Source organism: Seriola aureovittata, chromosome 24, assembly GCF_021018895.1.
Source record: "Seriola aureovittata isolate HTS-2021-v1 ecotype China chromosome 24, ASM2101889v1, whole genome shotgun sequence".
Classification (NCBI taxonomy): domain Eukaryota; kingdom Metazoa; phylum Chordata; class Actinopteri; order Carangiformes; family Carangidae; genus Seriola; species Seriola aureovittata.
In genome coordinates, this window is record NC_079387.1 from 4,810,660 (window position 1) to 4,826,650 (window position 15,991).

At 42.3% G+C, this 15,991-nt stretch overlaps 1 protein-coding gene and 1 long non-coding RNA gene across 3 annotated transcripts in view; one reads left to right on the forward strand and one right to left on the reverse strand.

Moving 5' to 3' along the window:
- The window catches only part of LOC130165219 (DNA-binding protein SATB2-like), a 27,302-nt gene continuing 11,311 nt past the window's right edge, over window positions 1-15,991 (reverse strand). The window contains exons 3-12 of one of the 2 annotated variants that reach the window (XM_056370275.1): window positions 14,943-15,128; window positions 11,602-11,728; window positions 11,085-11,208; window positions 9,984-10,086; window positions 8,329-8,379; window positions 7,441-7,973; window positions 7,051-7,263; window positions 6,198-6,350; window positions 4,008-4,199; window positions 1-2,488 (exon numbers count right to left, since the gene is read on the reverse strand). In XM_056370275.1, coding sequence (XP_056226250.1) covers window positions 1,853-2,488; window positions 4,008-4,199; window positions 6,198-6,350; window positions 7,051-7,263; window positions 7,441-7,973; window positions 8,329-8,379; window positions 9,984-10,086; window positions 11,085-11,208; window positions 11,602-11,728; window positions 14,943-15,128 — 2,318 coding nt within the window. In that variant the 3' untranslated portion in view covers window positions 1-1,852. Of the gene's footprint in view, window positions 2,489-4,007; window positions 4,200-6,197; window positions 6,351-7,050; window positions 7,264-7,440; window positions 7,974-8,328; window positions 8,380-9,983; window positions 10,087-11,084; window positions 11,209-11,601; window positions 11,729-14,942; window positions 15,129-15,991 lie in introns of those variants that run through there. The other variant, XM_056370274.1, reaches the window with a different exon arrangement.
- On the forward strand, window positions 5,160-5,857 carry LOC130165227 (uncharacterized). Its single transcript, XR_008826754.1, has 3 exons — window positions 5,160-5,233; window positions 5,328-5,480; window positions 5,735-5,857. It is a non-coding gene; the product is annotated as an uncharacterized LOC130165227 (long non-coding RNA).

Below are 15,991 nucleotides of genomic sequence, written 5' to 3' on the forward strand. Positions count from 1 at the left end.
TACTTTGGAAAAGTTTTATCAGATTTTCATGTCCTGCCCACAACAGAATCAAACAAACAAAGGTTAAACATCAAAGTGGAACAAATCAGAAACTTTGTGCTCCATCCAGTACAGAGTGATTGTCGAACTGAAACAGACTGTAAACACAAAATCTGTTTTCTACCCTGTTCCTTTGTGGCACAAAAATACACAAAACAGTGTCAAGTGACAGTGGTTGAATCCCACATATGATGACAGATTCACTTTTGCAGGTGGACTGTCAACATTTACAATATAATGTACATAATTTTCCACTAGAAAAAACGTTCAGTCTGTTTTACAAATAGTAAATTAAAAAAAATCATAATTTTAAACTTAAACTGTAACACTGCTCAAACTTCTTCAGACTTGCTCGTCCACTTTTGTCACATTTACGACGTTTGTCATATCAAAGAAAATCATAGGAAAACTATAATTACAACAATAACACTTTGATTTTAGTAAATATAAACTTTGTAATAAATATTAAGGTGGGAGGAGTGGGGGACTCATTTATTGTCAGTAAAGGCTTAAGTGTCACAAACAGCTCAGTCGACGTAGGGACCACTTAAAGCATCATGGGAAGGACACCCGGACAATAAATTATGTATCAAAAAAACAAGTAGAATAGAAAATTGGCTTCATTTTCAATGGATGTTGTAGTGGTATTGTTATGCCCTTATGTGTATGCCCTTCACAAGACGTACCACTGCTCAGTGTCAGTATCTTTACCCTTGGTCCCAATGTAATGACGTCTCAGCTCAAAAAGAAAACAGATATGAGTCAAGTGTTTCTACGTGTGGCTGCAGCTTGTCGATGTGTCTTAATCAATTAATTAATTAATTAATTAATCTATTTATTTATATTTGTTTTCTAATATCTGACCAGACAAATTATTTCTGTGTAGTTTGGGAGGATTTTACTCATCAGCTTTACTAGGATGAGTTTGTTAGGTTGACTTTAGCAAATCCGGACGCTTCAGTTACAGTGTTTCTGGTCACAAATGCACAGTTTTCCTTGTGAGAACATGTAAAATTCTAATTCATTTGGACTGAAAACTGTGCTGTATGTAAGTCTGGTTCTTCCTGTATACACGTGTAATGTCTACAGAAAAAGCCTGTCCCCAAAATCTCTTTAGTGTCAAACCCTCACCCTCTAAACATGAACATAAAGTCTGTAGTCTTTAAAGATGGCTGAAGACTTTTAGGATGGAAACTTCTCCTGCAGCATAATCCCCTTCTCTGTCTGAGCATAAAATCAGTATGTATGTATCCTTATGTCAAAATCCTGTACAGCTAAATGCACAGTTTCCATGTGTGGCGATAATTGCAAAGGAAGCTGTGTATGTGGAACAACCAAAGTGGATTGTGCTGCAGGAGTTTATTCATGACCTACAGTCTTGTTCCAGTCACCTGCCGAGCGAGTGTTTTAGATATTTGGCGGAGTATCACGTTAAAGCAAACGTGTTAAATGTGTTAATGTGTGATCTGTGTTTCAGTGGAGTTGAAATGCTTTTTCCATCCTCACCAGAAAAAGCTTGGGGAAAGACTGAGGAATTCAGGAGTATTGAAAATCATCCAAAAATAGTGTCTATAGACAGCGTCAAACCAAAAATACTGGTAGTACCTTCTAATCCCTTTTCCGTCAAACCTTACATCAATATTTTTCCACATTTCTTCAGATATTAACGAGCTCTGATTATCAGCTCCGGTAAAGGTGATGAAAATGTGTGTGTATGTTCACAGGTTATCTGTGTGTGGTCTTCACAGTTTGATGGTGTCGTCTGTTTCCGTCTAACGTTTCTCTCTGGTTCCTCCGTCTCCTTTCTCTGCTGTTATCTCTGCTGCTCCGCAGAGTGGGGGCTGTCCAGGCTGCTGTATGGGGACAGAGAGGAAGTTGCTGGCCCTGAGGCTTTCCCATCATCCACCTCTTCCTTCTCTACCTCCATGTCCACCTCTCTTTCCTCTCCTTTCTCTCCTCCCTCTGTTCTGAACACCTCCACTGATCCTCTCCCATCCTCACTTGACTCCTCACATGCAGAGAGCCCCTCCTCCCCTCGGCTCTCCCCCGTGCAGATGCCTCCCTCGCTGGGACTCGAGCTCTCCCTGTCGTCCTCCTCGGGGATGGAGTCTCTGGCCTGGTTGTGGTGCTTGACGTTGTAGCGCTGGTTCTGGAAGAACTTGACAATGGTGTGTTTGGGCAGGTCCAGCTGGGCTGACAGGGTGTGGATGGCCTCCTGGTCGGGGTAGAGGCCCACATCGCCAATGAAGCTCTGCAGGATTCCCAGGGCCTCCAGGGAAATCCGTGTCCGTGAACGGGCTTTCTTTGGTCCTCCGCCTCCAGGGCCAGGGCTCATCCCACGCTGGGACCCGTCCTCTGAGGCATGCAACACCAGCAGGGGGACCGGCTGTGGGTCTTCATGAATCGGAGATGGGGATGTCAGAGGTGGCAGGGGCTGTCTGTGGAGTGCCTGTTTAGAAAATCAGAATAATTTGAAGAACACATTTTGGTATGTGAAAGAATGTTACAGCATTCATTTTAAAGACCAAAAAGGACAACTTACTACTTTCTTCTGGAGCTTTTAACCAAATCTCACTTTCTTCATCTGTATATGTTCTTCATCTAATTATGTTCTTCCAATCACTGGTCAGTGTACCTTTAGTTCAAATGATGACAACTGAACCATCTTCATGCAGACTCCAAATGCTGATGAAGGCCATGAGATGCAGTTAAAAGCACCAGACCATCAGCTGTGCCTGTGATGCAACGCTGACCTTACTGCTTTATGCAGTACGACCCTAGCACCTTTGGCTTCAGTAAAAAGGATAAACATGACTACACACCTACTACATTTACATTTTGCACTTTACACACTGTGTCAATATCAAATATTGAGTTGTATCATGGCATATGATTTTTTAAAATAGTTGTTAAACAGATTTAAAAATGATCTTTCCTTTGTGCATGTGTTCAAAACACTCTGGAGGAAAAAACAAAGCACCACATTCCTGATGTTGCCTGTCAATATCATTATTGTAATATTAAAGGCCATGCTGCACTGGGAACCAGCACATCCAACTGCTGCAGTGAGGCATCTACAAGTGGATGTAGAGAAACTATAATTTTACTCAGAATTTCTATCACAGTCTACGTGAACATGACTCATGTGTGATGAAACCACAAGCGCTTCATCACCGCAGTAATAAGTGAACCACTCTCTCAGTGCCCCTCTGCACAGTCATTACAAGGAAATGTTGTACAAGCGGAAGTGTGATTGACCAGCTTCCATCACCCGCCAACATGCAAAAACTCCCAAATTCATCACACAAACAACCACACTACTAGAGCTTATTAACAGGGCGGGGTGGCCTGCACACCCAAACACAGGAATCCAACACCATAAATCTGTGGTCCATCCAAATGAAAGGACCTAAATAAAGATAATGGCAATTCCTTTTTCTCTGCTTCAATAATGACAGGCTATGTTCTGAATAATATTGAGGTTAGGGCCAGACGGGAGAGCATTTTAGTTTTTTGGTAGAGGGTGGGATGGAGGAGTGTTTAGCAGGAAATGTGTGGGCTGGTCATTTACCACTTCTATTTTCAATGACTTATGGGGCACAAACAAGACAAAGAGAAGGGCTGCAGAGAGGAGCAGGTGGTGAGATCGGACACGGAGGGAGATGGAGGAAACTTTTCTAAACATCAAGCAATCGCATGCTGGTTTCCACATTTTCTCACTCATAAAAAAACACTTTGATTAGTGTTTGTTTTTTTTTAGCTCACACAAGGCTGCACTGTGGTTGTGACTTTTTTCCTCACTAGTTTTAATCATCAAAATAAACACTGATGATTTTTTTTTTTTTTTGCAAAAGCAGAAACTAAATGATGATCCATAACTACTTTACCATCGTAGTTGACAAAAACAAACTTGGTATATTCTACATACAGGACCAACAAACCCCCGGCTACTGCCTGCATGGTTGTACCTGCTGTTCTGGGATGTGGAGGACGGTGTGGACCCGGTCGCTGTGCTGCTGCCTCGACTCGTCTTCATAGACCTGGTCTCGGTCGGCCTGCGGTAAAGCCAGGAACCTCCTAATGGTGCACAGGTTTTCCCACAGTGTGCGGTTATCAGGGCTCGGGCTCTCTTTCCACCTGAGCAGCTCACACAGCCAACCCTGGAACACAAGTGGAGGGAAAAAGGTTCGAGCCACCAAGAACAAAAATCAGCAAGAAGGTGACCTAACTTTAAAATGTCCCTGAACATAGACATCTCTTGATTAGTGAGGTAAAATCTTTATTTTATACAACTGATTTTTCTTCAAAGCACAAATTGTTCCCCTATGTATAATGAAAGATGGTTTCTACATGTTTGGCACAAACTGAAATTGCAAACATATTGTCTCATGAAAGACGACTGCAGTGTAGAAGCTCTGGTGAAACAAACTTTAACCAAAAGTCAAAGATGTGTGTGTGCTCTGTGCTACTTTCAAGTACACTGTCAGTAACTCTAAAAACAGGTCAGTTTAATGATCTCCCTGAAGAGAAAAGGCTTTGATTGTTATGTTATTTAGGAGAGACTGAGGACAAAGTCTAGTTCATGTTTGGTTGCTCAGTACGTGATGATTAAGGCCTCCACTTTTTTAGTAAAAGACACATTTCTTCTGAATGGATGATTATAACTTCAATTGTGAAGGGGATGTTTTTGTAGCAGATTTTATGGGACAGAAGACAAAGTTCTTTGTTTGAAAAATGTAATGTTACATGGAAGAAGTTATAACCTGAATTATGGCTTGAAAAAAGCCTCACCACGACAGCAGTAGTCCTTCTAAGTCCATGTGGGCTGAATGCTTGTATGTGCGTGGCACAATAAAATCACATAACCAAAATTTTGACCAAAATATAGTCACAAAATGACAAAAAGCTTGTTATTTCTTTTATTTGGCAAAATAAGGTTATCAAACCTCCTGCAGCGGGACTGAATCAATAATAGACTGAAGATCCCTGAGGCGCATTGTGGTAGTTTTGGATTTTTAAAGACAAAGAAACAAACCCTAAGGCTAAAATCTTCACTTCATCCCCATCCTCTGCAAACGTCTATGATACATTATATGGCACTTTTTCAAACATGTTGTTTTAGAGCTAAACGTTGGGGCGGATGGACAAATGACCTGCCGTCATTAGGCTCCACTGTTAGGACAGAAAAACACTGGTAAGTTGCTATAATTGCATTTCTGTTTTGACTTTGACTCTGTTGTTGACTGATGCATGTGATTATTTATTTGTTCTGTGTATGTTTGGAGCAGAGTGCCAGACATAAGCCCAACAGTTTCCATCACTGTTGTCTGAGGGGAGCAGCGAGTGTGTGTGTGTGTGAAGATTGGATTATATCTGCTAGGCTGACCCAGGATCTGCCACCAGCTGTTGTTTATGCGCAGCCTTCAGCCTGGAAATTAATGGTAATAATGTGATCATCCCTCCGTCTTCTTGTCTACCTCCTTCTTGCATCCTTCTGTTCCTCCGTCACCATTCTGTTCCTCCCCTCATCCCTCGCTCAATTTCAGTCCATTCACTGTTTTATCATTTCAGCATTAATACACACCTTCTCTCCAGCTTCTGCCTGTGTTGGCAATGAAGTTTGTAAAATAATGTGAGAACTTTTAAAACTATCGTCTTCCTCTCCACCCCCCCTACTCCCTCTCTCTCCCTCCAGTGCAGACTCGGCTTTGATCTCGCCCTCGATCACCCGCATTGTTTATCCGAGGATGGAGACATGATGGTATGCCACAGCGGGTAATCAGATCCTCCACACGCCCACACACGCAGTCACACACCTCCCCATTACACCCTCATCAGCTCTTTCAAACATCATGAACCCAGTGTGTATGAGTATGTATTACAGGATGTTTATGTATGTAAACTTATATATATATAAAAAATATGTAATAAAATATGTCAACAACACCCTGTACAGAAAAATAAATAGATAAATAAGATGTTTGGAAAAGGTTTTGATGAATATATTTCATTCTATTTTCTTCAGTCCCTCTTTTTTGCCCTTGTCTCTGCTCAGGTTTCATCTCAGTGTATCCATCCATGCAATTCTATATCTGCTATAATAAAATCAAGGAGTGTATATTTAAGCTTTTAAGAACAGCTGTTTCGTTGGAACTGACCTGACTTTTATTGGCGGCCACCTTGGCGAACAGAGCCTGGGAGACCTTCGCCCTCTTCATCTCCTGCTGGATCTCCTCGTAGATCCCTGACGTTATGTTCACCAGAGAGTCCAGCTTCAGCGGCAGCTCTGCACCCGACACGCCGCACTTCGTCTACACAGAGCGGGAAACCGAAACTGAGATGAAACTGAAACAGCGGTTTTAAATCTCAATTGTTGCATAAATCCACTGTTTATTCATCGCAATTTCACTAGTGTCCGATTTATATTTAAGAGATTTGGTGATCTCTGTTATAATAAATTATTCATCTACTTTGTGACAATACTTCTTTATTTATTTATGTCCACTGCAGAAACAAACTGCAACATTAATGCAAAAATACCACTAACAGAACAAAAATCATCAACATCACGATTCTGTAAATGCAATATGTTATTTGACTGTTTTAAAGCCAGTGTGGGGTGGATGGTTTGTAAGGGGTGGGTGTAATTTAGGCCCCAAACAGTCAGCACAACAGCCAGTTTATTATATTCTCAGCTTGAAATCTGGTATTACTGCTGTTCCTGTTATTGTGTCCACCCCCGCTCAGGTTCTTTTTTCTTCTAATTTGCATGTACAGTATCTTGATTCGTTTACTTATTTCATACTGCATGAAAATAAATGTTTTTTTTTAGTTTTTCTGCACACATTTATTCTTTTGATTTTGTTATTTATATATTTTAATGAAAGTATGTGTTAATGTTTGTGTCAGTGCAAATATGTGCAACAGGCTACATCAAGCTAATGAGGTGATAAACTACTGTGTGTGGTATTAGAAAGGTGTCATTGTGCAGTCCTGTGGGAGTGTGCGTACCTGTGTGTGTCTGTGCGTGTTGGCGTTGGAGATGTGGTTGGTGGTGTGGTTGTGGTTGGTGTTGGTGCTCCTCTCTCTCTCCTCCTGGTAGATGCGGTCTCGCTCGCCCTCTGGCAGGTTGAGGAAGTTCTGCATGGCTTTCAGGTTGACCAGCAGCGACTGAGAGGCAGAGCGAGGATCCTCCTCCTTACGAAGGATCTCTGACAGCAAGCCCTGCAACACGCACACACACACGCACATGCACACACACACACACACACACACACACACACACACACACACACACACACACAGTTACTCATGTACAAATAAATCACATTGTTATGTTTTAGGGAATGAAGTTCATTACATCACCTCTGGTAAACAGTGAGGTCATTTTATTCAGTTTACCTGCGTGCGGTTAAAAGCCACGCGGGCAAACACTGCCTGGGACACGCTGGCCCTCTTCAGCTCGTTCCTGACCTGCTGGTAAATGTCAGAGGACACTTCGGCCCCCGAGCAGTTGAGGCCGGGCTCAGTAGCGGCCCCGGAGCCCTTGCAGGTCCTTGAGATGGGCGGGTGGTTGAGGAACTGCTGGTTGACTCCCTGTGGGTGCTGGTGGGCGAACAGTCGGCTGACGGCCAGCTGCTGGTTGATGAGGTGGGCCATGGCGAGCTGCTGACGGACGAGCTGAGGGGAGAGCTGGGGGGGCAGGAGACCGCTGTGGCCCAGGAGCGGTGGGGCCTGGGGACGCAGTGGAGGACTGGGGTGGTGCTGGCCTGCGGGATGGGGCAGGCAGTGAGGCTGGGTGGGGGTCTGGGTGTCCCCGAGGCCACTCTTGATGGGAAGAGCTCCAGAGCCACCAATGGTGCCCAAATGGGTGGGTGAGGGTAAGAGAGAGGGAGGACGCTGGCTGATGACGCTCAGGTCCAAATCCCTCTCCACTGCGTCAACACACACACATTTTAATGTTATACTTTGTGATAAAAGGTTAACGGTTCTTAAAACAGCTGATATTGAGTTGGACATACAGTAATGATTGTGTGCTGCGCATGAAAAATCACTCTCACTTAACATGTAACGATTCATCCTGTCAGATGTTAGCTGATGTAAGAATCAAAGCCGTCGGATTTAGATCGGATTTATACTAGTGGAAAAGTCATCACTTCCCTATCGACAGCCCTCAAGTGACCGATTTCTTTTCCACTCATTTGGTCACTGAAGCTCAACCCAGCAGCACGACCATCACAAGGCACAAACAAATTAAATACATGAATAAAAAAATAAAGAGGAATGTACCTTTTATGTCTGATTTCTCCTGTGCTGACCACATCTTCTCAATGTATTCACCTGAGGAGAAAATATCAGAGCAGGAAGTCTGTCAGTTATTCCTACATAAATATATTCAACACAGTCTGTCATCTCAGTGCAGGAGCTCCTCTTCCTGTATGGAACCATTATAAAACTCTCATTTGTTATAGAAAGACAACAGCTCAGAAGAAAATACACAAACATAATCACTTTCATATTATATCTGCTCTGTTAATACATTATTATTGAGGTAATATTTAATTTTCACATCATACAGTGTGGACTTGCGTCGCCTCCACTAAACCTTGTATTCTGTTCACAGTGACAAGTTGGTGTAGCGGTTCGACGGATGATCTCATGACCACAAAGTCTATTTCACTTTCCGGCTCCGAGTTCTCAAGACAAAATTATCAAGTAAGTGAAGAACGTTTCCTCTGTATCTCTGCGCTGAACTCGGTCTTTTCTCCTGGATTTAAACAGCCTCTCTGCTCGTCTCCACATAAATCTGCTTCTTATTATGCTTCTACTGGGTTTGGTTGAGAGTCACATTTTCGTTTATTAAGGGAATAAAAGCTGGAGTGAGGCTTGGCAGGGCTTCAGATTTTTACCTTCCCTGTGTGTGTGTGTGTGTGTGTGTGTGTGTGTGTGTGTGTGTGTGGAATAAGTGTAAGAGGAGCTCTTATTCCTGGGTTTTGGTGCCGTGTGTGTGTGTGTTGGGGGTGGCTGCTGCTGTTTTCCATTAGGAGTTAAGAGCCTTTAGTTTTGTCATGTGTATTAAGGGTGACATTAATGTGAACCATGTGTGACAGTTCCTTCCTACTGAGAGCTGTCACTGACAGACGTCTCATGCTGCAGATTAGACACATACAGGCTGACACATGCTCGTACACATACAGGGGGTGGACAGAAGAATGGAAAGACTTCATTAAAAAGGATCATATTCAAAGCAACTACATCACAAAAAACAAAAGACAGCGAGGCAGGTGAGCCACATTAAGTCGAGTTGCGAGTAGCGCCTAGTCTCGGTTTTAAAAGAGCTGTGACAGTCTCCACCTTTATGAGTTTTCAACGCGACATGAGGCAAATAAAGTATAAACAGCTGAACAGTTGATGGTTCGAGTGCAGGAGAGTTGGTCACAGAAACTGTAAAGTTTTTTAACAAGGCAGGAGAAGGACAATAAACCACTGAAATGCGTTTACATGCACACAAGGAGTCAGACTACAGTGAATGTTGTGTTTATACGCGCCGCAAAAATCTGGGAGAGGGGTCGCTTTGTCACTTGTCTCCAGTGGTAGTTTTGAGTTTGAGATATCCGCCTTGTAACACATTAGGGGTAAATATTAGGAGCACAGAATCTGCAGCTAATGAGTTACAGTTTGGTCTGATTAGTCTTTGCAAGCTGGTTTCCTAGATGGATCTGTATAGGCAGAGAGTGACCTGTTATACAACCACCATACTCAGAGACTTTCATTCAGAGCATCTCCACTGTAGCTCTTCAGGGAGAAATTAAAGTATCCGATAGATAGGGAAAGCATCGTGGATTCAATTTGTGTCATAAAGTTAACCAGACTGCTGGGAATACTACAGAGCTGTGAAAAGTGAGACAGCTTTGAAAATGGATGAGAGTGAGACATTGAGTTACCTTTGATGCGTTTGTACCTCTTATACCAGCGTCCAAACTCTTGGCATTTTGAGGTGGAGACGTTGGCGTAGTAGGAACTGTTCACTATCGCTGAGATCATACTCTGACGGAGAGAGACATACAGGAGAGTCTGAGAAATAATACAATCAACCAAACTTTAATGACCTGGATAAACGTGACCAGGATATTGTAGCTGTCTGCGACACATTTCATTCTTCTATGGGATATTTTCAAGAAGAGGATCAGGACAGTGTGGAAAATAAAAAAAGCTCTGAAGTCAGAATTAGAGGTAAAAGACGAAATTATTAATTCAAGTTTATTCTCAAAACGATCTTTTACAATCTTACAATTCAACAAAAAGCCTGTTCATGAAAACCTGAGGCCTGCTGCAGGGAGTGTCCGTGCCTTGAGACTGGGTGATGAGATTTGGTTAAAGGAGCTGACCGATTCACTTATTAAAACCCTTCAGCCCCACTCCCTTTCCCAACACACTGTGGTCAGTTCCTCAGAGCAGAAGATGCACAGTGAGGAGTCAAAGCTCTACATGGGAAACACTGAGGATTAAAACTCACATGAGTCAGGCTGCACACACACACACACACACACACACACACACACACACACCACCCACACGCTTCCCCTAATCACTAATTACATCATGACTAAGTCCTGTGTATAAATCACAAGTCGAAATGACACACTCTCGGGTCTAATGACTGCAGGGTGTGTGTGAGCAGGATAATTGAGGTGTGTGTATTTGCATCCTTTCCCATGGGATGGTATTTGTGTGTGCGTGTGTTTGTGTGTGAGCGAGGTGTGGTGAACTGATGATGAAACCACATGTGTTTATAGAAAATACTTAGCAGCATTTCAGCTATCGGTGTGTGTGTGTGTGTGTGTGTGAGAGAGAGAGACAGAATCAAACCCAGCTAACCATTTAGCTTTAGAAAAATAATTTAAAACCATCTCTCATTACTTGCTACATACATGCACAGTCCTGGTACTTTCCGAACAAACATGAACATGGTGCCAGTACCAGGACCTACAACAGGTGTATGAACTGGAGACAGTGTGTAGCTGCTGTGCTGCTTGAGTTGTTACCTGGGAGAGAGGACACTCCTTGGCCAGAGCGCTCTGGTTGGTCTCTCTGAGCAGCTCTTTGAGGGCGTTCCTCACCGTGGCGTGGGTCCACTGCTCTGATGGCAGCTCCTCCAGCCGAGCGAAGCTGCATTAACAAACGGCTTCATTATAATACACTGAATCAAACTCAAACTAAAATATCGTAAGTTGAACTTGCTGCATAAATGTCCTTTTTACATAATGGATAAGATCTGGGTTGAATAGGATTATGTAAGAAGTCACACTGCTTTAATCCAGCCGTGGTAATAGCTGGGTTGGGGGCCTTGGGTTAAAGATGTATCATTATCATTCATTCTTACAAGAGAAAAATTTATATTTTACTGTTCTGGATGATTTTTCTTATATGAAAAGTGTCAAAATTCAAGATATTGACAATCAGAAAAGTAGCAGCTTGATTCCCAAAATGTCAATATTGCTCAAAAGCCCACCCTCTGACCCTAATAATAAACAATATGCAAGACACACATGAACAGCTGACCTGTGCAGCAGGATCCGCAGTGTGACCATGTGGTAAACATCCAGCAGCATGTCAGCCACTGTTGCCTCTGGTGCGTCTGTTAGGTAGTGGATGGGCATCGGCTTCCAGCGGCCCACTTTGATTATGCCTGGAGAACACACACACACACACACACACACACACACACACACACACACACCACACACACACACACACTTAAAGCAGGTGCTGATTCAACACATTCTCACTCCCAAGTTGTCACATACGGACGCTTGGTCATTTTTCAACATGCAGGGTACAGCATGAATTAGAAAATGTGCCCAGTTGAGTGTGTGCCTCCAGACTTCCCAGACTTCAGAAGAAAAAATTCAGAATCATAGGAAATGATTTGGATCTGCCTTAAAATGTAACGGGTTCGTCCCTGGTCGAGAACGTGTTAACTGTCTGTTATACGTCTAAATTTACTTCTGTTGGCTGCTGGACATTTAGTTTCCATTAGCTGCTTATTTCTGATCAATGTAAACTGAACTTGCTCGTGCTGTTTGACCCGTCTGTTAAACTCTCCTGGTCTTGGAGCATCATCCTGGGGAGAACATTCCCCTGGCCTCGCTGCAACCATGACTGGAAGTGCAAATCTAAACAGGCATAATCGCGTTAGGACCTGCTAAATCAAACACAGACCCGGCCCGGCCTTGGCCTGCCAGCCTCAATCGTGTGTGTGTGTCTTCATCGCATGAGGATGGTGGTGATAGGGGCAAAAGAACAAAGGCTGTTCTCTTTGGACTCTACAGCTGATTAATCAGAGGAGAAATGTAAAATCAGCTCAACATTAAAGACCGGAGCAGGCTGTGAACGAGAGCGGCATTTTGATGTTGATGCACTGAATAAACATTGAGGTCATTATTCTCCTGTCTGACAGCAGGAGATTTCTCTCCATAACTGGCAATTATTGTGTGTCCTACAGCTGCCTTTGCTTTAGAGATGATTGTTAAAATTTTGACATGTCATGAGCTTGTCACTGATATGAATTTTCAGAGTCTAACTATATAAAATACATTGAATAAACAGAACAGTTATGTTGACAATACAGATGAATATTTTAGATTCAATGGAGCTTTATCAATTCTCATGTCACCAACCAACCCACATGAAACTCTATCATCTAAAATCCATCATCAGTTAGTATTTGTTAGACTAGATGTTGATATGTACCGTATGAGTAAGAAAACCTGACAGTCAATATTAATCTGGTTTCAGATCTTTGAATCAATGCTACATTTTTTATTTTTTCATAGACTGGTGCTTCCTTGGTTGAGGAACAACCGAGCTAATCAGAGCTTCGTAGGTTTAGACTGGAATATTTGCCAGAGCCAGAAAAATTGTCAAAGAAGAATTGCTATATGAAAATGGTAACAGACATGGATGAGACAGGTTGTTGTAAATTAATTTGCAGAAAACTCTTACATTGACATATTTCAGTCAAATCAGTCATTACTGATTGGTTTGGGCAAAGCTATCCCGCACATAAAGCAAAATTGACAAACATAAATGTCAGACTGAAGGAGAAATGAAATGACAATTTAGTCTGATTATCAGGCTGCTCATATATATAAAAATGCACACTATGTAAAACATTGTCCCAGAGCATGAATAAAACACTTTATAAATATTTCATTCTGTCTCGTGTTGAGCTTTGGTGCTATTTAAAAATGTTTCAAATAATTTGCTTCAGAGATAAATTGTCTGAAATGCAGTGTGTTTCTTAAAATAAGATTTGGTTTGTTTCTGGGATCCACTGGTGGTTTTCAGGGCTCAAAATACGGTAAATGGATATTCTTAAATGAGTAATCAGTGAATTCTTCAAAACACAGCCTTAAATTAAATTTTTATATTTTTTTCTGCTCTGCAATTCACCTAAGCCTGTGTTAAACCCAGAGCATAAAACCATATACTCCAAATAAGAAAATAGCTTCTTTTTAATTAGCCATAATGTGCTAGTTAATTAAAAAAACAACAACCAAAAAACCCTGTGCCAGTTAAGAGCTTAAAAATACTCGTCCAGCCAAAGTTATGCAAGATGCAATTCAATCGCAGAGGAAAATAGCAGAGACTCTGTATAATTTTGGTTGTGACCACACGGGGGGAAAAATGCACGACTCCAGCCAAAAATTATTTATTTGAAAAGAAAAGGCTTATTTCTCAGAACAAAACCTAGCTATTTGGGAGAGGCGAGGGGGGTCGCAGGGCGTCGGCCACTTGGTTACAGTGCCCTATGTTTATGGGGACTCACCAGGAATGTCAAACTGCCCTACTTTCTCTATGTGTGTGTGAGTGTGTGTGTGTGTGTGTGTGTGTAGGCTGCTGTTTCACGGCTGACTGGATGTTGTCTGCCTTCTTGTTTTGATTTCAAAATGATGAGAAAAGAAGTTCTGATGCTGGGCTGAGATGCGCAGATACACGTTTATTTTCTTTTCAACCTTCTTGCTGTCAGGTAGGCGGAGTGAATCAGCAGATAAATGAGGAAGCAGACGGATTTATCTTTAAAATACCTTCTTGGTAAATAACTTCCCTGTGATCGCCTAAACATTTCAGTGCTCATTTTACCCATGTGGAAAACCCCACCCATCTGGAAAGCAGTTATGCTCTATTCAGCTGCTGCTGGAAATAATTAATTACTCATGAATTACCAAACAATGTGGTAAAAAGACTGAAAAATGACATGTTTCCTATTAGCATGTAATAATGGAAAAGTTAAGAAACCCGTGTTTCCCAGATATGATGTTAAGAGACGGAGGTTGATGAATTATTTTCAACAATAAGACTATGACAAGAAAAACAGGGATGTTTTAATATTGGGTAATATTGGGTATTGAATTTGGGTTTACTGCTCACCCTCATCCTGGTGCCAGAAAATACTAATTTTGCAAATATAGGAAGACTGGGAGGAGCTGAGGAGGAAGATGAAACCACCCTGACTGTCAATCAAGAAGACATGCCTTTTAACTATTAGTTATTGATTTTTCATTTTTGATAATTGTTCCTTTCAGTTCTCTGTCAGATTTTTCTTTGATTCAGCATCAAGTCCATTGAGATTAGAGAAGAGAGAGAAATAAGTTCATAAATCATTGGAGAAACATGTTCAACAGCTTTTTGAATTTTTAAAAAATATAAAATTGTCTTATTTGAAATATTTGTCAGGCAGGGTTACAGTTTTACTGATTCATTATCAAAGAGGATAACTTGAAATTGTATTATATACCATATATGTGATGAACTTTTGCTCTTCTAAAGCAGAGGTGAACATGAAGACGTGGATTTGAACATGCACCCTGTACACACTCACCCCCACACACACTACTTACCACGTGCCTGTACAGCGGAGGTGTGCGAGTAACCGAGGGCGACCAGTGCCGTCTCCACCAGCTGTGTGAACAGGACGTCCTTACGAACCAAGACGAACTCAGCGTGACGGTCGCCGCGCCCCTCACAGTCGCCAGCCACGCCCACATCTGCATGCTCGACCACACAGTAGACCGGGATCATCAGACCTGGCAGACAGAGATTCACCCAGAGTTACAGAAGAAGACTGAGCTGCACTGGGATGAGCATTGAAGCTTCTTTGTGTAGTTCTTCAGTATCACAATGAGATTTTACAGATAAAAATCAGTTGGAGATAAAGTGTAGACACTGCAGTCATTCCTGAGTTGAAAATTCATCAAATACAAAAAACCCTTTCAAAATTCAATATGGTAACCAAACAATCCTTGCTAACCTACAAATCTTTTCAGCTCTACTGAGTGTACACAAACCTGGCGGAGAGGAACTTTTTTTGTCACCCGTGTTTCAGCATTTTGAATATGATCTGCGTGAAAGGGATTCCTACAGAAGCTGAGCTGGACAGCAGCAGTTTTCAACAAATATCTGTCTCTCCAGTGTCGCTGCAGTATAGCTGCTTGGTGGTCTCAGTGGAAGACTGGTTAAACTGGGCAGCTGCCAATGTGAACATAAGTCAGTGTGAAATTTGTTCAACTGTATTTGTGTTTGCACCACATGTTAAAACCCATAACCGCTCTTGAAGCGCTGCTGGATATAATATCTATATCATCTAGCACTCAGGAGCGATGCCATCACTCCAGCGGTGGAGCTGGTTCCTAAACAAGACGTTGGTCTAGACTTGTTATCGGACAAGTACGGAGAGCTCCTCCAAACCTGGAACCATTCACACCCATCCAATCCAGTGCTGTGTCCCACAGGAACTGGTAATTAACAAGCTATCAATCCTGCTCCTGACAGGACAGTGACAGATCAGCCGGAGCCAAACCACAGCAGCATCAGACACACTATCAGCCAATAAGCCAGCCACTCAGTGGAAGGGTGGAGGGAGGCAAAACAGCAGAATATCTGTGTGTGT